The 27,168-nt window shown below is 39.1% G+C and overlaps 3 protein-coding genes across 3 annotated transcripts in view; 2 read left to right on the top strand and 1 right to left on the bottom strand.

Annotated features, from left to right (window-relative positions):
- The window catches only part of piezo2b (piezo-type mechanosensitive ion channel component 2b), a 79,146-nt gene extending 68,875 nt beyond the window's left edge, over nt 1–10,271 (top strand). The window contains exons 44-52 of the mRNA XM_089007492.1: nt 193–404; nt 503–661; nt 1,097–1,244; nt 2,382–2,570; nt 2,655–2,747; nt 3,483–3,772; nt 3,843–3,922; nt 4,961–5,156; nt 6,654–10,271. Of these exons, the coding sequence (XP_088863618.1) occupies nt 193–404; nt 503–661; nt 1,097–1,244; nt 2,382–2,570; nt 2,655–2,747; nt 3,483–3,772; nt 3,843–3,922; nt 4,961–5,156; nt 6,654–6,906 (1,620 nt within the window). The 3' untranslated portion in view covers nt 6,907–10,271. The remainder of the gene's footprint in view (nt 1–192; nt 405–502; nt 662–1,096; nt 1,245–2,381; nt 2,571–2,654; nt 2,748–3,482; nt 3,773–3,842; nt 3,923–4,960; nt 5,157–6,653) is intronic.
- Nucleotides 10,272–11,501: 1,230 nt separating this feature from the next.
- On the bottom strand, nt 11,502–17,122 carry napgb (N-ethylmaleimide-sensitive factor attachment protein, gamma b). Its single transcript, XM_089007504.1, has 11 exons — nt 16,927–17,122; nt 16,719–16,786; nt 15,807–15,891; nt 15,708–15,725; nt 15,478–15,618; nt 15,181–15,247; nt 14,228–14,298; nt 14,077–14,155; nt 13,895–13,974; nt 12,323–12,452; nt 11,502–12,175 (listed from the first exon to the last, which is right to left on the bottom strand). The coding sequence occupies exons 1-11, from the start codon at nt 16,980–16,982 to the stop codon at nt 12,038–12,040; spliced, it is 933 nt and encodes a 310-aa protein (XP_088863630.1). The 5' UTR covers nt 16,983–17,122; the 3' UTR covers nt 11,502–12,037.
- Nucleotides 17,123–17,563: 441 nt separating this feature from the next.
- Nucleotides 17,564–27,130, top strand: rab12 (RAB12, member RAS oncogene family). Its single transcript, XM_089007506.1, has 6 exons — nt 17,564–17,995; nt 19,029–19,089; nt 21,772–21,910; nt 22,931–23,020; nt 23,105–23,209; nt 24,988–27,130. The coding sequence occupies exons 1-6, from the start codon at nt 17,776–17,778 to the stop codon at nt 25,093–25,095; spliced, it is 723 nt and encodes a 240-aa protein (XP_088863632.1). The 5' UTR covers nt 17,564–17,775; the 3' UTR covers nt 25,096–27,130.
- Nucleotides 27,131–27,168: the final 38 nt, after the last annotated feature.

The raw sequence follows: 27,168 nt of genomic DNA, 5'->3' as shown, positions 1-27,168 counted from the left end.
GGCGCAACCTTGATGAATATCGTGGCCAAAAATGCTGAAAAACAATCCGTATCCGTTCCGCGTGATCCACAACGACTCAAAAGAAAATACAAAAACAACACAAAAAGCAAAGCTCCCGATAGCACTTGCTAACAGCTTTCTACTCGGGCGCCATCTTGGACATCATCCTCCAATTTATCTGTTGTCTCATAGAAACATTCAGCGGCCGACATTACTTCGTCACTATCCGAGGATCAAGTCCCCGGTCCGTTCTTGGTGATGGTCCTCATTCAGTTTGGAACCATGGTGGTGGACCGGGCCCTTTATCTCCGCAAATCCGTCATGGGCAAAGTCATCTTTCAGGTCTTCCTGGTCTTCGGCATTCACTTCTGGATGTTCTTCATCCTGCCAGGAGTCACTGAGAAGTAAAAAAAAAAAAAAAAAAAAAAGACCCGTTTACCATCTCTATTTGTCATTTTTACTTTTTTTTTTTTTTTTGTCCGTTTGTTTTTTTTCCCTAAAGGCGTTTCAACAAAAACAACGTGGCTCAGATGTGGTATTTTGTCAAGTGTATCTACTTTGGGTTATCAGCCTATCAGATCCGCTGCGGTTATCCCACCCGCGTTTTAGGGAACTTCCTCACCAAAAGCTACAATTACGTCAACCTTTTCCTATTTCAAGGGTAAGGAAGTCACTTTACAGCAGGGGGTGTCAAAGTCTTTTTTTGCCGCGGGCCACATTGTAATTATGGTTTCCTCTCGAGGGCCGTTATGAATTTGGGGAACCCATTAGAATGTTTAAATCCCTTCAAATATTACATATAGAGCACACAGCAAATTAATGAATAACTCGTTTTCAAATCTGAAGTCAAGAATAATGACTTTTATTGTGGTTGACATCCAAAAATATGACATTTTGGCTCAGATTTTAGCAATCATCATGGAATTTAACAAGTTTGATTTGCTTTCGCGGGCCGAAAAAAACGATGTGGCGGGCCGTATTTGGCCCGCGGGCCTTGACTTTGACACCTGTGCTTTACACATTGAAGTTCATCCCCACCAAAAAAATGAAAATAAACCATACGGAATGCTTTTTTTTTTCTTTTTTCTTTTTGCAGGTTCCGTATGGTTCCATTCCTAACAGAACTACGCGCCGTGATGGATTGGGTGTGGACGGACACGTCGCTCTCACTGTCCAGCTGGATTTGCGTGGAGGATATTTACGCTCACATCTTCATCCTCAAATGCTGGCGGGAGTCTGAAAAGGTGCCGGGAATAAAATGCTTACAAAATCCGATGTTTTTTTGTGGGGAGGTTTAACTGAGCGAGAAATGTAGGGATAAAAACCAACAGCAAGTATGGATTGGATTGGATTAGCCTTTATTCGTCTCCCAGTGGAGAAATTGACATTTCACAGCAGCAAAGTTATGAAAGGAAGAGGAAAGGAAAGAAAGAAGTAGAAAAACAAAATACAGGAGCTGCTGTAAAGGCAGCCACTCTTGTGCTACCATCTTGAAGTGAAAAAACAAAAAACTAAATAACAACTAACATGACAACACAAAGACACAGAGTGTCTCCAGCACTTGCTGTACCCTCTTTGTGACATGAAGCAGTGTATGCACTAGTGTCATCATAAAAAATTGCAAAGAGGCACTATCCAGTTATATTTGGGTTACTCTTTAGAGTTAATGGCGACGGGTGAAGATCTGCTGGATTTGGCTGCCTGAGGGGAGTCGCTGGAAAAGGTGGTGGGCAGGGTGCGGAGGGTCCATTTGGATTTTCCGCCCCCTTATTTTTGGTTCTTCCGATGTTTTTTTTTTTTTTGCCGCCGTCCTAACTGTCCGTTGAAGTCAGATTTTGTCAATTTTTGTGGCGTCCCCGAACCAAAACCGTGATGGAAGAACACAGCATTGATTCGATGATAGTCATGTAGAAATAATAATAATAAATAATTATACATTTCATTTATAACCGCCTTTTAAAACTCTACAGTCACCGGATACGTTGTTCCGTGGGTGAGCAGCGGCAGCCACACGCCCCAGCGGTCACTCAACCTGGAATAACTCAGATAGATATGTAGCTAGCTAGATAGGTAACAGGTAGCTAGTTGGATAGGTAACAGGTAGCTAGCTGGATAGGTAACAGGTAGCTAGCTGGATAGGTAACAGGTAGCTAATTAGATAGGTAACAGGTAGCTAGCTGGATAGGTAACAGGTAGCTAGCTGGATAGCAGTCTCAGGAAGTACATCCTTTGTAGGGTTTTTCTGAGGATGGAGTTGGTGTTGACCTACTTGAAGGAACTTGAAGGTCTCAACGGTTTTACACGGGGCAGTTGGATAGTGTGAGGGGGGCAGCTGTGGTGATGGATGTTTCCTAAATTTGTCATTTTTTGAACCCATACAGAGGTACCCTCAGCCACGAGGCCAGAAGAAGAAGAAAGTGGTGAAGTACGGCATGGGCGGGATGATCGTGATGCTCCTCATCTGCATCGTATGGTTCCCGTTGCTCTTTATGTCGCTGGTCAAATCCGTCGCCGGCGTGGTCAACCCGCCGCTTGACGTTTCTTTCTCGATCACGCTGGCCGGTTTCCAGGTGAGATGAGAAAGAAAACTTTTTTTTTTTTTTAAAGGCTAAAGTCATTCAAGTGATGTTTGTTTCCCTTTGGGTCCTTGTTAGCCCATCTTCACTATGAGTGCTCAGCAGAAACAACTGCAGGAAGTCTCCGAAAAAGACTTTACCAATTTCGTCAAACAGTACAACGATGATGAGGTCAGTATCACGTCAACAACTAAATTCGTCCTTCTTTGTGAACACAGTGAAATGTGGAATCGTTTCAACTTTATTGATAGTTCAAAGGCAGAGTGTAGACTGCAAGGTTGAAATATCCCATCAATCAAGCTCCAGAAATAACCCACACAAGCCATCTGTACAATTTGAAGAGAAAAGACAAGCAAGGGAACCAGCTATTAATGAAGTTTCTAGTTTGTCTCCTTGCATCTGTTGCTGTTGCAATATCACAACTTCCAAGATGCACAACTCAGAGCTCCTTGAGACACTTTATGCAAAAGTATCTCATCAAAAAAGTAAATAAGACGAATTTAATATATAGTACAATTTATTTCTTTAATTGCAATATCATATCACATTTATTATACCTAAAATAAGGTATTGTGTGTGTGTAGTTTTAAGGCTTATTTAGTTCAATATTATGTTTTATGGGGCCCTGGCAACAGATTATTCTCATTTCAATGGTTTTCTATGGGAAATTAATGTTTGGAATACACACTTTTTGCCTTACACACACTTTCTGAGAATCAATTAAGTTCGTAAGCCAAAGGAATCACTGTACGTGGTTGATAGAGAATAAACAGAATAGAAGTTATCATATTTACAAGTTTCATGCCGCTGAACACAAGGCCCACAATGGAAACAGAAAAATCTGGGATCAATCTGAGGTGAACAGACACAGTAAGAAAATTGACGTTATGTGACTGATGCCACCAGGAGGCGCTGGAGTGGCTGGGGGGCTACATGCCGGGCGACCTGGTGATCGCAGAACTGAAGGGGAGTTCCAACTCGCTGTGGACCATCAGCCCACCGAGTCGGAAGACCCTCATCGACATGCTGGCCCTGGACGAGGACTTCCCCATTACAGTATCCTGGTCGGTGCAGCGCAACTTGAGCTTGGGCGCCAAGGCCGAGATGGCGTCCGGCAAACGGGTCACCAATCTGCCCGACGACACCAAGAAGGCGCTGGTGCTTCTGCTCAGGGGAAACGACAGCCAATCGCACGTGTGAGTGGAGCGTTGGGCGAGCTTCAGCGCCAGGCGGGCATGTTGACGGGCCTCTTTTTGTTCCATGCAGAACGCTCAGGAATATCTTCCCGCGCTTCATCAGGGCTCCTAGCGACTCCAGCGCCAAACCTGTCGAGCAGTTGTATAAAGGTAAGTGTCTTTTATTTTGATAATTGCAACTTCACTTCCTGGCTGTGAACCATCATTCAATGATGATTGAAGTCTGCACGTCCATTTTGTGTTCCGGCTGGCTGGCTATCTATTGGCTGCCTGATGGTAAGCTGGCTGGCTATCTGTTAGCTATCTATCCAGCTGGCTGGCTATTTATTAGCTAGCTATCTAGCTGGCTGGCTATCTGTTGACTAGCTATTAGTTGGCTGGCTGGTTAGCTGGTTATCTATTGGCCCCTCTATTAGCTAGCTGGCTGGCTAGTTTGCTGGCTATCTATTAGCTGGCTGGCTATCTATTGGCTGTCTGATGGTTAGCTGGATGCCTATCTGTTAGCTATCTATCCAACTGGCTGTCTATCTATTTGCTGGCTGGCTGGCTATCTGTTGGCTGGCTGGTAGCTGGTTATCTATTGACTCTCTATTAGCTAGCTGGATAGCTGGTTGGCTATCTATTGGTTAGCTGGCTATCTATTAGCTACCTATTAGCTATCTATTGGCTATCTATTCACTGTCTGATAGTTAGCTGGCTGGCTATCTATTAGCTATCTATCCATCTGGCTGGCTATCTATTAGCTGACTGGCTAGTTGGCTGGCTATCTATTGGCTGTCTGATGTTAGCTGGCTGGCTATCTGTTAGCTATCTACCCAGCTGGCCGGCTATCTATTAGCTATCTAGCTGGCTGGTTGGCTATCTGTTGGCTAGCTATTAGTTGGCTGGCTGGTTAGCTGGTTATCTGTTGGCTATCTATCCGGCTGGCTGGCTATCGGTTAGCTGGCTGGCTAGCTATCTCTTAGGTATCTAATGGCTAGCTAGCTAGCTAGCTTTTTATTTATTTGAGTTATTCCGGATTGAATGAAAGCTGGCGCGTGTGGCTGCCGCTGCTCACCCACAGAAACCCTGATTCAGTGACTTTAAAGTGACCTTGAGAGTTTTGAAAGGCGCTTACAAATGAAATGTATTATGATGATGATGATTGGTCTTGTTTTCTGCGTTGTGATTGAATGACCGGGTAACTAGACGAGAAGATGTTGAACATCAGCGTGAGCTTGCGGCAAGTGAAGACGGCCCACCGCCAGCTTCAGGAGTGGTGGATCGTCAACCAGACGGAACGCGGACCCGTCGAAAAGAGCCAGAACCACGATGCCTGTCTGGAGCTTTATGTCTTCAGTGATCAAGTCAGCCCACCCAGCTTGGGATTCCTGGCCGGTTATGGGTATGAGCTTTTTTTTATTTTTTTTAATCCAAATTGAAGTTGTCTCCAATTTGTTTATTATGATTATTATTTTTGTCACAAAAATGCAGAGTAAATGTTGATCCATTTTTTTGGCTTAGAGGTTGTATTCAAGAGAAATAACTGAATGTGTTTGGTACAAAAATCTTTCAACATTCTCAGAGAAACAATGGAAATAACTGGAATTGAAACAATACTCAAATATTTTTTAGGCAAAAAAAAAATTATTGGATTGTTTTTTTTATTTCTCCAATTTAGCAATTTAAATATTTACGACAAAATTAGACCACCAACTACACTAATTTCTGGTAAAAATGCCTGTGAACGTTTTAAGAAAAAAATAAATTTAAATTTATATTTGTGTTAATGTTATTTTTAATTTTTAATTTTTAATTTTTAATTTTTAATGTAATTTTTGATTTTGGATTTCGGATTTTCCAATTTCAAATTTCAATTTTTTAAATTTTTAATTTTTTACATTTTATTTTTTTTTTATTTTTTACATTTAAAATTTTAAATTTAAAATGTAAAGTGACCTTGAGAGTTTTAAAAGGCCCTTAGAAATTAAATGTATTATTATTTTTATTATTATTAATTTATTTTATGATTGTAATTGTAATTATAATACATTCAATTTCTAAGCGCCTTTCTAAGCGGAGATAATAATAATAATAATAATACATTTAATTTATAAGCGCCTTTCAAAACTCTCAAGGTCACTTTACAGTCACAGAAGTTTTTCTGCGGGTGAGCAGTGGCAGCCATACGCGCCAGCATTTACTCAACCCGAAAGTAACATACAATGATCATCATTATACAACAACAATAATAATAATAATGATAATAATAAGAAGAAATTCATTTAATTTCTAAGCGCCTTTCAAAACTCTCAAGGTCCCTTTACAGTCACAGGATATTTTTTCTGTGGTGAGCAGCGGCAGCCACACGCGCCAAGTGTTGACTACTCAACCCGGAAGAACTCAAATAGATAGAAAGCTAGCTAGCTAATAGATAGCCAGGTCTATAGCTATTGGATAGCTCGATAGCCAGCTTGCTATCATATATATTTTTTATATTATAGCTAATAAATTGTTAGCTAGGTAGTTAGATATCCAGCTAGATAATTAGATAGCTAGATAGATAGCTAAGAAGAAGAAGAAATTCATTTAATTTCTAAGCGCCTTTCAAAACTCGCAAGGTCCCTTTACAGTCACAGGATATATTTTCTGTGGTGAGCAGCGGCAGCCACACGCGTCAGCGTTCACTCAACCCGGAAGTAACATAAAATGATCATTTATTTAAAATTTTACTCCAAAATTACCCCACTAAATATGCAATTTTTATTGTAGTTTCTAACAAACATAAAAACACGAAAAAAACTTGGAAACCAACCGTCCAAATAGCTGACCTCATCAATGTTCATGTGTTTGTTGTTAACGGTATGCTTTTTTTTCCCCCTTTTGCGCGCACGCACGTCAGGATCATGGGCCTGTACGCATCGGTGGTGCTCGTGATCGGCAAATTTGTACGCGAGTTCTTTAGCGGCATCTCGCACACCATCATGTTCGAGGAGCTGCCCAACGTGGATCGCATCCTTAAGCTGTGCACCGACATTTTCCTGGTGCGCGAAACGGGCGAGTTGGACCTGGAGGAGGACATGTACGCCAAACTCATCTTCCTTTACCGCTCCCCCGAGACGATGATCAAGTGGACTCGCGAAAAGACGCAGTGAGCGTGTCCATTTTTCTTTTTCTTTCTTCTTTTCTACCTGCTCGCCTTTTTCTTGACTTTTCAAGCACAATTTTTTTTTCTGGTGGTGGACACGATGACTACTTTTTTTGTGGCGTTATACCCTGTTTAAAAAAAAATAATAACACCACCTCTGAAGAATTTTTCTTCAAATGCTCACATGAGGACCTCTGACAAGGGCTTCCCACTACTCATGAGCACAATTCTTCTTCTTCTGATTGGAAAACTTGGAACAGTGCAATAGTTTTTCACGACTGATTGGATGGCTGCAAAAAAAGAACGGACACAAAAAAAAGTACTGTATTTATTCGAGTATAACGCCTGATTTTTAATTAAAAATCTGTATACATTTTTGTTTTACTTTTTCTCAGCTCAGACCAAGCATTGTGATAAAAATCATTTATTGACAATTTAAACACTGAATCGAAACGCTGGATATTGGTAATTGTGCAAAACAGCAATGCTTAAAGGACAACCGACACCATTTTTTGTTTGTTTACTAACTGACATCAGAAAAACGCTTTATAGCATCTAAAATACCCAAAACACGCAGGCTGATATTTTTAGTCAAATGCAAAACACCAATAAAAATGACTTAAAGTGTCCCAAAACTACTTCAAAATGACCTCAGAAGGTCCCGCCCCCTTTTTCGTGACGTCACGCCAGGACGTCTTGCCTGGCTCTAGAATCAAAACAATGGCTTCAGATTCGGAGAAGATGCTTTCTCGTTACTCATCCAGTTATGCATATGATTCAAATAGTTCTGAAGAGGAAAGCATAAATGTTTGCAACTGATTAAAGAAGTACTTGTGTATCAATTCGAGCCGTCGGGACTCTAATGTAGCGTCCCAGAAAATGCACAAGATGGCGCCCAAGCTCCGTTGGAAATGGGCTGATTTGTCTGCTGGGAATTTGTGTCAACTAGTCTCAAATAGTAGTCTTGGTGCAACACACGACGATTCACCATCGCGTTATTTATGTGTTTTCCTTCTAATTTCGCCATCAACACTGTGTTTTCAGACCAAACAAAGTACCCAAAATGCATTGTGTGTCGCTTTCTCGGTCAGGGGCGTTCCTTCAGTGACGTCACGGACGGACTCGTCACCAACTCAAAAACAAGACTTCCGGAATATTCAGCGCGAGTCTTAAAATGTAAAATATAGCTAAATGTGGTGGAATCCTTGTAAAATATGCTCAGTAGAAGTCATTTGAAGCCATTTTACAAATTACGGACACAACTTGTCAGGAGGCGTCGGTTGTCCTTTAAATTTATATATGAGATTTTTTTTTTTTTCCCAGGCCTCGTTTATAATGCGCACACAAACTTTGAATTTTTTTTTTTTCAAGGTAAAACATTTTGCCCGTTATACTCGAATAAATACGGTACTTTTGTTGATGTTTTGTTTTTGGGAGAACCACTTTTTTTTTTAAGTCTTAACACACACTCATCTTTCTCAAGAAGTGCTCTTCTCACACATATTTCAGGTTGTGTGATCGCAAAAGAGTTCCATATAAATAGAAAAGAAAGTCTCATCAAATTTCAGAGAAACAACCAAAAAGAATAAGAATTTGGATGTGTGTTTTGCATGACATTTTTTTTAACAAGTAACAATGGTTGGAGAGAAGCAAGGAAAAAAAAACTTTTAGTTTGAAAATCAATCAATTGCTTCAATATGGGAAAATCAACAACGAATTCAACAGACACAAAAGTTCAGTTCATGAAAACACACAAAGATTTTTTTGTTCATGTTTTTTTTCCCTCCAAACTTTGTGAAAAATTTAGGTGCCCCCCAAAAAAAACTTAGTGTCTGAGATAAGATTTTTTATTTTATTTTCAACATTCAAAGAGAAACATGATATTTTTTAAATCACAAAATGAGTTTTTTAATTTGTTAAATCTCTTAACTCATTCGCTGCCATTCCCGAATTTATTACAGCTTCAGCTGTGTACTTGAGAGCTTTGAAAGGCGCTTAAAATGTAATGTATTATTATTATTATTATTATTATTATTGTTGTTGTTATTAAAGCGCGATATCAACCAATATGTAAGTATTGCGTTGTATTTTGGACAGCTGTCCTCATTTCAAGCTCAGATAACTCCAGACCCATATAACTTGGGAATTAACTTGATTTTATAATAATGATGATGATAATAATAATAATAATGATAATATTGCATTGTATTTGTGATTATATTTTATTTATTATAGTACCAATGCTTGTCTGTGACTATAAAGTGTGCTTGAGAGCTTTGAAAGCCGCTTAAAATGTAATGTATTATTATTTATTATTATTATTAGTAGTAGTAGTAGTAATACATTTAATTTCTAAACGCCTTTCAAAACTCAAGGACACTTTACATTCACTGGATTTTTTTTTGTGCAGGTTACACTGCATTGAGTGTTTATGTAGTGCCAAAACTCAAATATTCTGTGAGTCCTACAATTTGAGTGAAAATGACAAAAACTCTGGCACTGGAGTGGACACATTTTTGCACATCATCTGGCAGTGAATGAGTTAATAGAAACATTTTTTTTTATACCTTTGCCGGTACAGCATTTGTTTTTTTCCCCCTCATATAATGTGCCTTTTTTAAGAGAAACAAAGTTCAGTGAATAGAACACATATTTGGGAAAGCTACTTTTTGTCATTTGTTTTGTTAGCATAATTACACAATTGCCAACATCAATTCTAACTTAGTCTTACCAAGAAAAGCTAAATATTAACATTCTGTGTAACATTTTATGTATACATGTATTTCTCATTTTCTGAAAACGTCGAAACAAGACATAGGAAACTCCGCTAGTAGGCTAGCTAGTAGGCTAACGATGTGCCTGATTTTTATTTTATTTTTTTCCTTTTTCCATAAACACACAACACAATAATTATTTTATAGAACGGCATGACGTGAATGTAATGTTTACTGCACAAGAAATGGCAAGTTGGCTCACCATTATGAAGGCAGAAAAAAAATGTTTAAATGGCAAGAAAATGAGCAGGAAGTTCTCCCCGGGTCCTCAATTATTGGGGTGTAAAGTTTAAAAGACGCAAAAAAAGACAAACTATGCATTAGTAGGGGCACTGTAGCATGAGAGAAGCACTTCATTCTTGTTTATTTCATGACATAAAAGTTGGTGAAAACGAAGTGAAATGCGAACGTGTATCACAATAAAGGCTGTGATGGAAGTGACGAATAAAATCAAAATGGTGCCTCACTTTGTAGGAATTAGCAGCATTCATCAAGAAGAAAAAGAGAGAGAAAGGTGAGTCCAACCAAAAATCACACAAAACTTTCATTCCTGTCAACCTTGGCTAATAGTTGCCCTTTTAATGATTACAATTCTCGTTTTAGTACGCCGTATATTATTTGAAATGATTAAAGAAACGCTAACAAGTAGAAATGCTGTTTATCGCGCATGCGCACTTTCTGCTTTTATCACTGCGATAAAATCAATATAAACTCATGCGATTGAGGATTACTTTTGCTGGTTTTTCGTGACAATAGAAGCGATCGGTGGTAGTTGTGACATACTGAATTTGCGCCCAAATGGTCTTTGTAAAATCGGTTCACAATGTAATTTTTTAGTCGTACGCCGGACATTATTTGAAATGATAAAAAACGGAGAGAACGTATACGTTTACAGGTATGCAAAACACCTCCCTGGAAAAAAATAGCCTTTTTTCGTAACGTCGTCGTTGCTCAGGTTTTATTTTCACTTCAGTTGGGCATACTTGTCAACCTTGGCTAATAGCTGCCCTTGTAAAATGATGACAATTCCCGTATAAAAGTTGCCGTGCGCCGCTACATTATTTGAAATTATTTAAAAAACGCTAACACGAGCGGAAATGCAAAGTTACCGCGCTTTAATCAATCCGACCGTACGCATCGATCAAAAAAAAATATATATAATAAGAATATTTTATTTATAAGCGATTTAAAAACTCTCAAGGACACTTTATAGGCGCAGGATATACGACTGATGATTTATTTTTGTTGTTTTGCCGTGACAATAATCGCGATGGCGGCATCATTGTCGTTGGCTACTAGTAGTGAAAGGACAACCGACACTTCCCGACAACTTGCGTCCATAGTTTGTAAAATCACTTCAAATGACTTCTACTGACCGTATTTTACAAAGATTCCACCGCATATTATTATTTTACTTTTTAAAATTCGCACTGAAAATTCATGAAGTCTTGTTTTAGAATTGATGCCAATACCGGAAGTGGATTGGAGCCAAAATGCTCTTTGGAAGACGGTTCACAATTGTATTTTTTCCCCCGTATAAAAGTTGTCGTCCCCGTATATTATTTGAAATGATTAAAAAACTGGAAAAACGTATACATTGACAGGTATGATTGGGGAAAGCTGACCGATTTCGAAAATGAAGATTATGACCCATATAACCGCAGCTAAAACGTAGCTGCCCTCTGGTGGTCACTTGTGGTGTTATAACTTAAACCCCGATTGGGATTCTAAATTATCTCATTTTGACAAATCGGTTTTTTTTTATTGTACAATTTAACGAGAATCGAACCAAATTTACTTGGGAGAGAAGAAGAAATGATGTATACAATTAAGAGTGAAACAATTTAATCCCACAGAATGGATTGTTTATTCGTCTATGTGGATTTTCATATATACATCAGATAGAACAGCAGCTTGTGCAGGAATGTTCACAGGGGCATGAGGCCCAAAATAATCATCCTTATCTTGTGATTTTCTTTAAAAACGGTAAGATAACAGTTGGGAGGTAGACAAAGAGGAAAAAAAATGTCTGCATGTTGACCTTTGACCTGCTTGTATTCATGAGAGTCATGCATTTGGTCATTATTATGATTCGGAATTAATTCAAGAGCTATTCCATACACATTACCAATTTATTTTTCTCAAGACGCACAGCAAATACACATATTCACGTAACAATGATTGGAAATGACACAATTGACATCAACTTTAAATTAAAATTCATTTGCGGTGTGTACTTATTTGTAGTATAACTTAGTATTTCTTCTCCCCGCCCACCCCCCTCACAATATTGGCCCATTTCGGCCATGACAGTAGTGGATTGGTGAAGGTCTTAAACGAAAGATGGGATAAGGCTATAGCTAGCTAGCAAAGCCCACCTTCGTACTCATCTTCATCCTCAACCGCAGCGGCCGTATCTCCGCCGGCGCCGCCTGGCGCAGCGGCTTTCTTCTTTTTTCCTCCTCCGCCAGGTACCCGCAGCGAGATGGCCAGTTTGGCATACTACGAGGCGCAATCACAATTTCAATATTCTCATCTGAAGACTGTCAGCTTTGGATGCAACTGATGCAAAGCTAGCCACCGAAACCGCTAACGCATTGGTGAGTATCGGTGAACCGATGCGTGCGTGGTTAAAACTGAGGTACTCACGTCGTTATCCATGTATTTGAGCAGAGGGGAATTGCACACGCGGTACACTTGATCCTCGTCCTGCTCGTCGTAGCCTTGTAGGAGTGTCTCCATGGCGACACAGTCCTCACTGCCGCTGTAACCTGGCAGGCTATGCAAAAAAAAAACTTTCATTGGGACATCTGACCAAATAATAATAATTTAAGTTTCTCCTCAAATAATTGGCTCTCGATGCGTACATACTGCGTGCACTCAACTCCCTCCCAGCCCTGCCCCCCTGACCCTTCCCACTGCCACACTCACCGAACTCTGAGTACACGTTGTACTATCATCCTGAACTCTATTTTTTTCTCATTTTTTTCTCCAAGACCTCACTTCAACCCTTTTTTGTTTGTTTGTTTGTTTGCATTACTACATGCGTCACTACCTCACTTTACATTCAGAAATTACATGTATTGTCTGTTGTCAATTGTCTGTCTTTTTTAGCCACGTGCATGCTGGGTCCGAGAGGAAATTAATTTCATCTGTGCTGTATGTCATGCATATTAGCATATTTGACAATAAAGCTGACTTTGACTCATATCCAAATCAAAAGGTAAGCAAAGCTGCAATGTTCTTAAATGTGCGCATTATCTTCCCTAAAAAATGATTGATTCCAACCAGAGAGTGAATATTAACTAATTCACTGTCAGACGATGTGCAAAAATGTGTTCACTCCAGTGCCAGGGTTTTTGTCATTTTTTTACTCAAATTGCAGGACCCATAGAATATAGGTAACACCTGATTTACGACCAGCTCGACTTACGACCATCCGTACTTACGGCCACAACCTCCAGACTCTATTTTTTTTAGTTTGCGAGTCATTTTGCCTCAGAGTCTCTCTTCAAAATTTTGACTGGATTTCGACTTACGACCATTTTGACTTAGGACCGTTTGGTCGGAACAGAACTCAGTCGTAAGTCGGATGTTACCTGTATTGAGTTTTAGGACGACAAAAATATTCCATAAGAGTCCTAAAAAGCGATTTAAAGTATTATTTTATGACTAATTTCTTTTTACTTTTTAACTCATTCACTGCCAGACTGTGTGCAAAAATAAGTATACTCCAGCACCAGGGTTTTTGTCATCGTCACTCAAATTCCAGGACCCACAGAATATTGAGTTTTAAAGACTACATAAACATTCAATTCAGTGTTAGAAACCTGAGACTCTCTTCTTTCATCAGAAAAAAATAGTTAATTCCTAAGTTATATGGGTCTGGAGTTATCTGAGCTTGAAATGGGGGGCGGCTGTACAAAATACAATACATACATATTGATATATATATATATATATAGCGCTTTAACAACAGCTGAAGCTGTACCAAAGCGCCAACATGTACAAAAGGCAAATGCTGCCCCCGTCGTGAAAGGAAAAAACATTGCCAGAGGTCTGACCTGCGCTTTATCGGCACACAAGAAAAACCAAAACCCGAACAAATTTGGGAATGGCTTTCCACGTCGTATTTTCAATTCCCGAATATATTCTGGAATGTCAGTGAATGAGTTAAAAGTGATGATGAACGAGTGCTGCGTTGGTTCCGTCGCTTCCCACCTGTAGCTCTCTCTGACGCACTTGTCCGCCGCAACGTAGTCGCCTCGGTGAAGGTGGATCAGCACCTGAGCCGTCGTTTTCTAAACAAAACAAAAAAATTAATTCAGCTGCTGCTGATATTTTTTTTTGAAATGATTTGGAGATGTCAGCGACTGTTGGTTTATTTTTAAAAGAAAACTGACCTTGAAACACATTGCAAAGTTCTCAATCTCCTTGTACATGTTCTTCTCTTTCTGCAGCGCCACGGCAGCCTCATCCAACCTTTGTTGCATATGGAAAATATTTAACCATTCCATGACCATGGAAGACAAAAGATGCTGGCCGGATTTGTACCTTTTTAACCGCACCAGCAACCTGGAAGCTTTGCCCAGCAACTCCACAGCCTGACGCAGACGGTCTTCATTCTTCGGCAGGCATGAGACACAATGACGTAACAATTACAAATCATAACACGATCATAATAATAGAATCAGAATCATCTTTATTGCCAAGTACAGTGATACCTTGGCTTACGAACTTAATTGGTTCACAGACAGAGTGTGTAAGGCAAAAAGTGTGTATCCCAAAAATTAATTTCCCATAGGAAACCATTAAAATGAGAATAATCCGTTCCCAGGTCCCCATCAAACATAATTTTCTACTTTTCTAAGCCTTAAAATAGACAAAATATACATTATTTTATGTATAATAAATGTGCTATGGTATTATAATTAAAGAAATAAACTGTACTGTATAATAAAGTTGTTTTATTTACCTTTGATGGTCGTTGATGGCTTGATGGAATGGACTGCATCAGCATTAAACACTTGATGAGGAACGTAGCCTTCTTCTTTCACCATCTTGAGGAACGATCCCTTGTAGGTGCTTTCTCTGCAATAATTTTACCTAGTTCCTCATCAATTGTGTTCTGTTTAGCTGGGTTGATAGCTTTTTGCATCAAGTGTACAGATGGCTTGTGCGGGTTATTGTTTTGAAAGGCGCTTATAAATGAAATGTATTATTATTATTTGTGGAGCCTGATTGATTGGATATTTTAACCTTGCAGTCTACACTCTGCTTTTGAACTAGCAAAGTTGAAACGAGTCCAAATTTCATTTTCTATCCATTTTATCACTCTCTCTCTGTCGTCTGCCTGTCTCTTTAATGCAGGGTGCGGAGGATCCAGTCGGATTTTCCGCACTGTTGTTTCAATTCTTGTAGTGTGCAAGTCCCCAAGAGTGGGTAGAGCGGTGCCAATGATTTTTTTCCGATAATAATAATAAGAGTGCTTTTTTTTTTATAGATACCTCAAACACACCAGCGGCCTTCTGGTACAAGTCCACCGCTTTCTCCAGGTTGAGAGGCTCGATTAGCCTGCGCAAATAAATGATGCACGGGAGAATTCCAAGTCTACCCACAGGACATTTAATTTGGTACATCTACGGATTTTAATTACAATCAGAATGATTTGGGAAAAAAGTAACTTTATACTTTAACTCTGGCGTAATGCATGGGATTAAACAACCAGATCAATATATGTATATAGATTTTTTTAAATGGCTGAGTTAAGTAATTATTTTTTTTTGCTGTTGTTTCATACTGACTTCCCAGCGCGATCCAGGGCCATAGCGGCCGTGTCCGGCGTCCCATTCTCCATATACATCATGCATGCCTTCTCAATGTACTGGATGGCCTCAGGCATCTTTTTTTGCTCTTTCATCATCATGCCCGCTTGTTCGATCGCCCTGAGGAATAGAGACAAACACATGAACAAGAAAAAAAAAACAAACACGCAATTGTCTCATGTGTTTTGAAAGGATAAAAAGGCACTCACTTGGCAGCGTGGAAAAGCCTGCAAAGGACAAGTTAAGGAAAGGCAACTTATACAAGTGAGGGGAATAACGAGTGAAGAAAAGGAATGAGTTATGGATACGTTTTATTCTCCGTGTGATACTCGGCCTCCTTCAGGTAAGCATCCTTGGCTTGCTCGTACTGTTTGGCGTTCTTGAAGCACACAGCTGGAAGATAATGAGTTAATATTTAAATGGGGTTACACACATTCCCAAAATCAGGCCCATTATAATAATAATAATAATAATAATAATACATTTCATTTCAAAACACTCAAGGACACTTAACAGTCACAGGATATTTTTCTGCAGGTAAGCAGTGGCAGCCACATGCGCCAGCGTTCACTCAACCCGGAAGTTCTTTCATTATTAGAATGAATAAACAAACATAAATACATATATAAATATATATAAACAAATACATACATAAATACATATATATATATATATATATATATATATAAAACAAATGAATACATAAACAAAAACTTAAATAAATACATAAATATATAAACAAACAAATAACCATAAACAAACACATGAAATAAATACATACATAAATACATGAGGACATTTTCCCTTGCAAATCAACTGGAAATTGTCAAATATATCTGTATCCCCCCCTTATGTGATAATCCTGCGCTGTCGAGTATTTTTACTTTCTGACCTGTACAGTGTCGCCCATGAATGTTTCCTTATATGGCCTCCTACATAAAAAATGAAGGATATGAGGGCTACCTACATTTTTTTTTAAACTTGCCACGTAAAGTGTCAAGTCATGAATGCTAGCAGTCATCCTAGCTTCTAATATTCCTTCTTATACCACCTTTATATTTCCTGGATCACCTGTGACAGATATAATGGGTGCTGTACAGTGGACACCCGCGATTCAAAGGGCGGGGGTAGAAATTGCAAACATCTGTCACCCGTTTGTAGTATAAATCGGTATGCATGTACGTACTGTATCCCGATTTACTGCACCTCCCAATCATTACCTGCTTTCGCGTATTCTGAGGCAGCACTGTCAAAATCCGGTTTCCACTTTGTCAGGCTTGTTTTTAAACTGCAACAAATCACAACATGTATCAAAAACATCCATCGCAACGTAGTCATCTGTCGCACGAAACAACAACAGTAGCCCATTAGCCCGCAGCCGCTAACAAGAAACGTTATTTTAAAGACAACGTAGCGAAGAGCGATTACCATTTCTCAGCCTTTGCTATGTGCTCGTGAGCTTCGTTTATTTTCTGAGCAGCCATGCTGTCGTTAAGTCCCTCTACGAAAGACGTTTGGTGATGGTTTGGGAATACGGAGACGATCAGTCGTCGTTGTTTGGATGAGCTGATACCACACCGGTGTGACGTCACACATTGGCGCAGCCTACGGAAGATGCCGAGGGACAAAAATGGCGACTTGTTCAAAGGTGCCTTACACTTACCACACGATACAATGGATAATTAAAGATTCAGAAACAAAATAACAACTCATAAATTAATAGCATATGACAAAACTAGCAATAAACTAAACTATATTTACTGCGAAATAATGAAGCCAATAATAATTAACCTTTCATGCAAAATATTTAAAACAACAGTGTCTGATAGTGTTGGCTCTCCCCTTTCGTCTATAAAATTTAAATTACATAATTAAAAAAACGAATAAACGAAGCGTTCGTCAAATAATTGTTGAAACACAAAATCAGTATATTCTGACTGACCAAAGAAAGCATTTCCTACGAATATTATCACGTTTTGTCCTATGGGTGATAATTTAATATGAAACTACATTTATTGAAAGTACATTTAAGCCTACTTGATGCGTTTCTAGGGAATATTTAATTCTATTTTTGTACAATTTGGACGCAACCGGAAATAGTTTAGAAAATCGAATGACGTCATCGCCCTTCGTCCTTTCATGGCTGGATAACAACAATCCTCGGCGCAAATCAAAGTTGCCCATTTCTCTCAGGAAACTAACCGAAGTTATAATTGATTAAAAAAAAGTTTCAGATTTGTGTTTTTTCAACTTATAATCACAAATGCGGATCCGCTGATGGATCCACGATATGACATTCCGCGGAGGGTCGGCGGCGGGAACTCGTCGAACTTGTCGCCCGCTTTGGGGGCTCAGTCTCGCCGCAGGAAGACGCCGCCCAGGCCCGCCGACTTTAAGCTTCAAATCATCATTATCGGCTCTCGCGGCGTGGGTAAAACCAGCCTAATGGAGCGATACACCGACGACACATTCAGCGAGGCTTGCAAGTCCACCGTAGGTGAGCGGCGTATACAAAAAAAAAAAAAAAAACAAGTGACCTTCTTTGGTTCTTGAATCTCTGGTTTTTGAATCACGATTTACAATTGTAGAACTTTGTCTATAGGCGTCGACTATAAACCGGGCTCCGTCTATGATACGATACAATACATCCTAAATCCCCGTAAGTTTGTGTTTTTTTTTATTTCTTGGAGAAACAAAGGGCTGTCGGAATAAACCATTTCAGTCTATCATTCAAATATCGAAAGCAATGCTAACCAATTATGCTAGTATATTTTAGTTAGTCAATCAAGGCTAACTAACAAAAGTGGTAGCTACTCTTTCGAACAAAACACAGCAAAAAAACTATTTACTTCCGATGATATTTTGCCGTGTGGTCGTGGACTCATTCGGGTTAAAGTTTCACGTGACACAATTTAATAATAAGAGAATGAAAATGAATAAATGTGGCCGTCTGAAGACGTTTAATCCATCAAATTCTCTCCCTGAAATAAAGCAGCTATCGGAGTTTACTTATCTTATAATGCCAGGTGAGAAATCTTTCTATAGTGTTACTTTTATTGCTTATGATGAGTAACCGACCACTATTGTAAAGTAAAATTATTCTCCACCACGAAGGTGGCTTTGAATGTTATAACGTAGATGTTGACAGTCAGATTTTGTCTTCCTGGTTTGTTGTTTTGAGCCAAACAGCTCAGCACTCAGTCATCAGGGTACAAATCCAAAAATAGTCCCGCTACGCAGACAGCTGGTGAAATAACGAAGCTCCATTTCTGCCCTGCCAATCTTTTTCATTCGCTGAGAATCAACGCAATGGTTTGTAATTATCAGAAGACTGTCGTGACTTGATTTGCCAGTTTAATTTGTTCCGTAAACATTTTGGTCACTCAAAACACATGCTTCTCAAATTAGATTTCCCAATGGAAAAAGAATGGAAGCCTTGGCCACTTAGAGACAGGATAAGACAGCCACGTGGACATTAACGACACAAAAGTCAAGATATCTACTGTAAATACTGTTTTTCTTCCATCTAGGCGTTGATTTCAAAATCAAAACGGTTGAACTGAGAGGGAAGAAGATCCGGCTGCAAATCTGGTAAGTACAAGTTGTTCGACGCTTATCCGTCTTGTGCATGTTTCATTTGTGTTACGTGCTCTTGTCACTTCACTAACTGCCTCAATGCACGTTAACGCCACACACGCTGCTGCTAACGATAAATTCTAACTTTATACTAGTTGCATGTGGTGCAACAGGATATCTCATTGTGTCATGTGTATATTTTTTTAACTCTTGTACTTGATAGTCATGGAAAGTGTCCATTAACTCACTCACTGCCATTCACAAATGTATTTAGGAATAAAAAAATATGACGTGGAACGCCATTCCTGCATTTGTTTTGGTTTTTTTTTTTTTTTCATGCTTGGGTGTCGATAAGGCGCTGGTCAGACCTCTGGCAATGTTTTTTCCCATCCACAAGGGGAGCAGCATTTGCCTTTTGTCCATGTTAGCGCTTTGTTCCAGCTTCAGCTGTTGTTAAAGCCCAAGCTTTATTTTATGTATTTTATATCTAGCTGGCTAGCTATCTAACTATTAGCTATTGCGCTAGCTGGCTCTCTATTTGCTGTCTAGTTGGCTAGCTATCGAGCTAGCTGGCTAACTAGCTGGCTATCTGGTTGGCTGGCTATCTGTCTAGCTATTTTCTATCGAGCTGGCTAGCTGGCTCTCTATTTGCTATCTCGCTGGCTATCTATCTAGCTATTAGCTGTCTATTAGCTTGTGAGCTAGCTTTCTATCTCTTTGAGTTACTTTCGGGTTGAGTGAACGCTGGCGCGTGTGGCTGCCCACAGAAAAACTGATCCTGTGACTGTAAAGTGACCTTAAGAGTTTGAAAGGCGCTTAGAAATGGAATTGATTATTATTATTATATAAATCCATATGTATGTATTGTATTGTATTTTGAATAGGCGCCCTCGTTTCAAGCTCACATAACTCCAGACCCATATAATTTAGGAATTAACTTTTTTTCTGATGAAAGAAGAGAGTCTAAGGTTTCTAACGCTGTATTGAATACTTATGTAGTCCTAAAACTTAATATTCTGTAAATCCTGGAATTCAAGTGACGATGACAAAAACCCTGGCACTGGAATAACACATTTTTTTCACGTCTGGCAGTGAATGAATTAATGTCTTTTAATTAATAGATGTAATGTCTCAATCACAAAGAGAATATAGCTTTCCATATATAGTGCAATGCATCAATGTATATGGAAGTTATATTAAAAAAATAGGATTGCCTTTGAAAAGTTTGCTCACAGAAGCTTTGAGTTACAAGCACGGTGAGCAGAAGCAATTTAGCTCTTATCTCAGGGCACCACTTATTTGTTGACTACTTCTGCATTTGATGTTGCATGTGTTTTCGGTGTCACCCTCGCTTGTGTCATTAACACATCTTTTCCTGTCAGCTAACACACCCCCCCACCCATATGTCTGCACCCTCTCACACCGCCCCCGCGCCTCCATCTTTACGGGATGGCGACGCCATCTCGTATGGGCGCCACAGGTAAACAGTACAATTATAGGCCGTGCGTTGCAACTTTGAATGAGTCATATTATGCAACATGTTGTTTATATGCACCCACCAGTGTGAAACATTTTCAAAAGTGCATCTGTGACTGTCCCATTTTGCCCAACTGCTGCATAACAGCGTTTGGGTGTTTTCACATGCAAGTTACACACATCATTTTACTATTTTAACCCTTTTGTGCTCCCTTTAACCTGATCGCATGATAACCTGTCCACTGGAGAAACTGCGGAAAGGGTTAAATTGTGTAAGATTACATCATATGTCTCTTTTTTTTTTAACTCATTCGCTGCCATTCCTGAATTCGGGAATTGAAAATGTCATGGAGCGCCATTCTCCAATTTGTGCAAGTTTAGTTTTTTTTTTTTTTCTTACAGGCAGGGTGCCGATAAAGAACTGGTCAGACCTCTGGCAATGTTTTTACCATCCACGAGAGGGCAGCATTTGCCTTTTATTCATGTGAGCGCTTTGTTACAGCTTCAGCTGTTGTTAAAGCGCTATATAAATCAATATGTATTGTATTTTGTACATCCACCCCCATTTCAAGCTCAGATAACTCCATACCCATACAACTTAGGAATTAACTCTTTTTTTTCTGATGAAAAAAAGAGAGTCTTAGGTTTCTTATGCTGCATTGAATATTTATGTAGTCCTATAACTCAATATTCTGTGGGTCCTGCAATTTGAATCAAAATGACAAAAACCCTGGCACTGGAGTGGACACCTGTTTGCACATCGTCTGGCAGTGAATGAGTTAAAAATCCACACTGAGTCAATGCTAGATTGGCTAATAATAATAATAATACATTTCATTTATAAGCACCTTTCAAAACTCTCAAGGTCAGTTTACAGTCACAGGATACGTTTCTCTGTGGGTGAGCGGCGGCAGCCACATGCGGCAGCTTTGACTCAACCCGGAAGTAACTCAAATAAATAGAAAGCTAGCTAGTTAGCTAATAGATAGCTAGCTGGATAGCCAGCCAGATAGTTATATAGCTAATTGATAGCTAGCTATCTAGCTAGCTCGTCAGCTAGATAGCAAATAGATAGCTAGCGAGATAGCTAGCGAGATAGCTGGATAACTAGATAAATAAAAAGAAGTGAAGAGCAAAGATAGCATGCAGCTATCACTGCAGCGTTGCTAATCGATTTCACAAGGGCTGTTTGATGACTCCATTTCCTTGTCAATGTGAAAGGGACACAGCTGGCCAAGAGCGCTTCAACAGCATCACGTCGGCGTACTACCGCGGCGCCAAAGGAATCGTGCTGGTCTACGACATCACCAAGCAGGAGACTTTTGACGACCTTCCCAAGTGGATGAAGATGATTGACAAGGTCGCGCATCGCACAAGTATCCATGTTGTGTTAACAGTAGAAATGGACTATAAATGTTAAGCAATTTATCGAGAGATGAAGTTAACTCACTCGCTGCCATTCCCAAATTTATTCGGATCTTGAAAAGTGTGATGTGGAGCGTCATTTTTTTTTGGGTTTTGGTTCTTGCGGGGGTGCCGATAAAGCGCTGGTCAGACCTCAGGCATTTTATTTTTTTTCCTTTCCGCGAGTGGGTAGTATTTACCTTTTGTCCGTGTTATAATAATAATAATATATTTAATTTATAAGCAACTTTCAAAACTCTCAAGGTCACTTTACAGTCACAGGATCAGTATTTCTGTGGGTGAGCAGCGGCAGCCACATGCGCCAGCGTATTAGCGCTTTGTTACAGCTTGAGCTGTTGTTAAAGCGCTACATAAATCAATATTGCATTGTGTTTTCGACAGCCGCCCTCATTTCAAGCTCATATAACTCCAGATCCATATAACTTAGGAATTAACAATTTTTTTCTGATGAAAGAAGAAAGTCTAAGGTGTCTAACGCTGAATTGAGTGTTTATGTAGTCCTGAAAGTCAATATAACACAATAAAAATAACTGTATAAAATTAACAAGCTCCATTATTGTGCTTGTTTTTTCTGTAATACCGTATAATAGCTAGCTATCTAGCTGCCTAGCGATTAGCTATCTATTGGCTTGCTAGCTAGCTTTCTATCTATTTGAGTTACTTCCGGGGTTGAGTGAACGCTTGCGCGTGTGGCTGCCGCTGCTCACCCACAGAAAAACTTATCCTGTGACTGTAAAGTGACCTTGAGAGTTTTGAAAGGCGCTTATGAATGAAATATATTATTATTATTATTATTATTAATTTCTCCACTGCGAGACTAAGAAAGGCAAATCCATCCATTATTATTATTATTATTATTAATAATAATATTGTTAATGCTTGTGTCTCATTATATAATGTTGTGTGTGGTCCTAAAAAAAATTCTTCTTCTTTGTCTTTCTTCCTTGTCCCGCAGTATGCCTCCGAGGAGGCGGAGCTCCTCCTGGTGGGCAACAAGATGGATTGCGAGAGCGATCGTGTCATCTCAAGGCAACAAGGAGAGAGGGTTAGTTTAAAAAAACGACTTTGTGTTCCTTTTATTAAACATCAATAAATAAACGTTTGTGGTATTCAAATGCGTGCGCCACAGTTTTCCTCACGGATAAGCGGCATGCGTTTCTGCGAGACCAGCGCCAAGGACAACTGCAACGTCGATGAGATTTTCCTGAAGCTCGTGGACGACATTCTCAGTAAAGTGAGTAGATTTAATGATGCGCAATCCAGGGTGATTGTTTTTCTGTTCTTTTGCCAAAAAAAAAACACATTTATTTTATGGTTGCAATAAAATCTGGTCATTTATATCTAGGTTATTTATATGCCAATAATGACTTCCACTGGATGGTTGTTTTTACAGAAATTGGCTCGACACAGTTTTTTAAGTTTCTTCCTGACATCCCACAAATCTTTCGATATTTCACAAAATATGAAAAATAACCTCTATTTAGATTATCATGCTGATGCACTGAATCGTTTTTTTTTTAATCAATTTTGGAAGCTTACTGGCTCGGTCGGCTATTTGTGGAAGCTCAAAAAAAATGGTGAGAAAAGCCAATAGTTTAAATGGTTTAAAAACAACAATACAATTTTGATTCTTTTGAAATCAAAGTGAAAGGCCAATAGTGGACATGTTAGATTGGATTTAGTCTTTATTAGTATTGCGGTAGAGAAATTTACAATTCACAGCAGCAAAGTTAGGAAAGGAAGAAGTAGAAAAACAATATAGGAGCAGCTGTAAAGGCAGCCACTCTTGTGGCGCCATTTTGAAGTCAAAACAAAAATAAAAACTAAATAACAAATATGACAACATAAAAGACACACAGTCATTCAGTCTTAAGCACATTCTGCACCCTCTTTGTTGTATGAAGCAGTTCTAGATGAAAGGAGAGGATCAAAGCATCATTTTCACCAGTGGATCAGAGACGCCGTAGTGAAATGTGCAACATTTAACTACAAGCTAAACAAAAAAAACTAAAGTGAAAGGTGAGAAAATTGATAGAAAACAGTGAAATTTGGACACATTTCAACTTTATTGATAGTTCAAAGAGAGAGTGTAGACTGCAAGGTTAAAATATCCCATCAATCAGGCTAAACGAAAAAAACTAAAGTGAAAAAAAAATCAAAAGTGAAAGGTGAGAAAATGGATAGAAAACAGTGAAATTTGGACACATTTCAACTTTATTGATAGTTCAAAGACAGAGTGTAGAATGCAAGGTTAAAATATCCCATCAATCAGGCTAAACGAAAAAAAACTAAAGTGAAAAAAAATCAAAAGTGAAAGGTGAGAAAATGGATAGAAAACAGTGAAATTTGGACACATTTCAACTTTATTGATAGTTCAAAGACAGACTGTAAACTGCAAGGTTAAAATATCCCATCAATCAGGCTCCACAAATAACACCGCACAAGCCATCTGTACAATTTGAAGACAACATACAAGCAAGGGAACCAGTTATTAACAAAGTTTCTAGTGTGTCTGCCTGCATCTGTTGCTGTTGCAATATCATAACTTCCAAGATGTACAACCCAGAGCTCCTTGAGACACTATGCAAAAAGCTATCCATTCCATCACAACAACCATCACAAAGGTAAATAAAATGACTTTATTATATAGTACAGTTTATTTCTTTAATTACAATACAATAGCACATTTATTATACAAAAAATAAGTTATATTTTGTGTAGTTTTAAGGCTTATTTATTTGAAAATTATGTTTTATGGGGACCTGGGAACGGATTATTCTTATTTTAATGGTTTCCTATGGGAAATTAATGTTTGGAATATACACTTTTCGCCTTACACACACTTTCTGGGAACCAATTAAGTTCGTAAGCCAAGGTATCACTGTATTTTTGTTCCATTTTTGTCTTGGTTGATTCCAGTTGCCATTTTAGTTGTTCCTTTTTCTGTTTTTGGTCCTCATTTTTTTTCTCTGTGCGTTGACATATGGATCTGCATTTTTTGCCTCACTCCAGATACCGTTTGAGGTTTCCAACAAGGAACTTTCCGGCAGCGTGCTGTCCCTGCAACCCGAACCCGAAGTGCCTCCAGAGTTGCCCCCACCTCGCGTGCGCTGCTGCTGAGACCCCCCAGCGTCAAACCTGTCCCAACCAACACCTTTTCCGCACCAACTAGTCAACCAACATCCTTCTGCAATATGCCAAACTGACCACAAGGGGGCAGCAGCGATTCACTTTGACTACCTCGCCAGCTGTGCACACACACACACACACACACACACACACACACACACACACACGTGCCTTTGAGGTAGTGAAGCCCCACAAAACCCCGATTTTATTTTCCGACTAATTCAGATCGACAAAAGCACACTTTATTATCTGTTATTTTGGTTCATGCTGTAAGGATGAGAAAGTAGCAAGTAGGTGGTTGATATTCCAATAGTGTTCGACAGCCCGAATATTCCGGGATGTGTTTGAGAATGAAGCTGACATGCAATAGTTATGACGGAAATCAGTTTTTGCGAAAGATTCGTCTGGGTTTTTGGCTACCCCAGTATAACCCTGCACATTACAGTGATACCTCAGTTTACGAACTTTTTCGGTTTACGAACGTTAAATTTATAAAAATTTTACCTTGGCATACAAACTATTTTTTGGGATACACACGGAGCTGCCACAATGAGTGATGTTTCGTTCGCGAACGAGCCCGTTCTCCTAACAGGAAATGGTGGCCAACTGTTTTGTCTTCTATACCCCGCCCGAAGTTGTCAGTTAAAGCCACGTGATTGGTCAAGAACGCAGCAGTGAGGGGGTGGGGGTTACAGACAGAGAGAGAGTGAAACCATTCTTCAAAAAACAAGCTAGTAACCCGAAATTTTTTTTGTCCTCTATTCCCCGCCTCCAATCTTCGGTTAAAGTCACGTGATTGGTCAAGAACGCAGCAGTGACGAGAGGTGGTTTAAACATTAACGCGACAGGCAGACGACAGAGAGAGAGTGACAAAATTCATAGGAAACAGTGAAATTTGAACTCGTTTAAACGTTGATAATTCAAAGGCAGTGTTGACTGCAAGGTTAAAATTCCCACCAATCAGGCTCCACAAATAACCCGCACAAGCCATCTGTACACTTGATGCAAAAAGCTATTAACGCAGCTAAACAGAACATAATTGATGAGGAACTAGGTAAAATTATCGCAGAGAAAGCACCTACAAGCGATCATTCCTCAAGATGGTGAAAGAAGAAGGTTACGTCCTCATCAAGTGTTTAATACCGATGAAACCGGCCACTCCATTCCATCAAGCCTTCAACGACCATCAGAGAAGGAAATAAAACCACTTTGTTATACAGTACAGTTTATTTCTTTAATTATAATACCATAGCACATTTATTATACATAAAATACGGTATATTTTGTGTAGTTTTAAGGCTTAGAAAATTCAAAAGTAGAAAATTATGTTTTATGGGGACCTGGATTATTCTCATTTTAATGGTTTCCTATGGTAAATTAATTTTTGGGATACACACTTTTCGCCTTACACACTCTGGGAACCAATTAAGTTCGTAAGCCAAGGTATCACTGTATTTTCCCAAAAAATTATGCGCATAATGTTCTTTTCACATTCAGCTCCTTTTGTTACAAAACAATTTTTGTGACGCGGTTTCATAAAATAATTACGTTATGCAGGTGTAGCAGCTTACTAAAAACCAGGCCAAATTTCTGTATTTGTCCCCTCTTGAAGTGTGCGGTTCAAATCAGGTATGGCCGAACCTCACACACTATGCACTGTAAGAGCATGAAACGTGTCCTGATTTATTCATCCCCCCGCCCCATCATGTGCGGTTTTCTTTTGTTTTAAAAAAATAGGAATATGTATGTGCTTTAGCACTGCGACTTCTAGCCTCCATTTCACTACAGAATTATCTCTTCATTTTTGTATCGGTTACCTTTAAGTGCGCTGACAACAAGCATTTTTGCCATTAACACTTATACCGCTCGCTTATGTTATTATTTCCTCCATCTTTCTCTTATTAAGTTGAAGATATCTCCCAACAGGTTCGGGCTTCTCACCATCATTTGTATTTCTTGCTATTTATAACTATTGTGGCATTTTTTTGGACTAATGAAATTAAAGATGTCTATATTTATTACCTGATTGGTGTGAGTTGCCATTGGTTTTGTCAAATATTGCTT

The sequence above is a fragment of the Hippocampus bargibanti genome, linkage group LG11, assembly GCF_051943395.1.
Source record: "Hippocampus bargibanti isolate YZ-2025 linkage group LG11, ASM5194339v1, whole genome shotgun sequence".
NCBI classification, from domain to species: Eukaryota; Metazoa; Chordata; class Actinopteri; order Syngnathiformes; family Syngnathidae; genus Hippocampus; species Hippocampus bargibanti.
This window is presented reverse-complemented; position numbering and strand designations above follow the sequence as displayed.

Excerpts from the sequence above, each read along its gene's own strand:
- napgb (XM_089007504.1), bottom strand. The coding sequence starts at position 16,982 with ATGGCTGCTCAGAAAATAAACGAAGCTCACGAGCACATAGCAAAGGCT. Across the intron at positions 16,787-16,926 it reads ATAGCAAAGGCTGAGAAATG|TTTAAAAACAAGCCTGACAA; the intron begins GTAATCGCTCTT and ends GATTTGTTGCAG. Across the intron at positions 13,975-14,076 it reads ACTTTGCAATGTGTTTCAAG|AAAACGACGGCTCAGGTGCT; the intron begins GTCAGTTTTCTT and ends TGTTTTGTTTAG.
- rab12 (XM_089007506.1), top strand. The coding sequence starts at position 17,776 with ATGGATCCACGATATGACATTCCGCGGAGGGTCGGCGGCGGGAACTCG. Across the intron at positions 19,090-21,771 it reads AAGATCCGGCTGCAAATCTG|GGACACAGCTGGCCAAGAGC; the intron begins GTAAGTACAAGT and ends TCAATGTGAAAG. Across the intron at positions 23,021-23,104 it reads CAAGGCAACAAGGAGAGAGG|TTTTCCTCACGGATAAGCGG; the intron begins GTTAGTTTAAAA and ends CGTGCGCCACAG.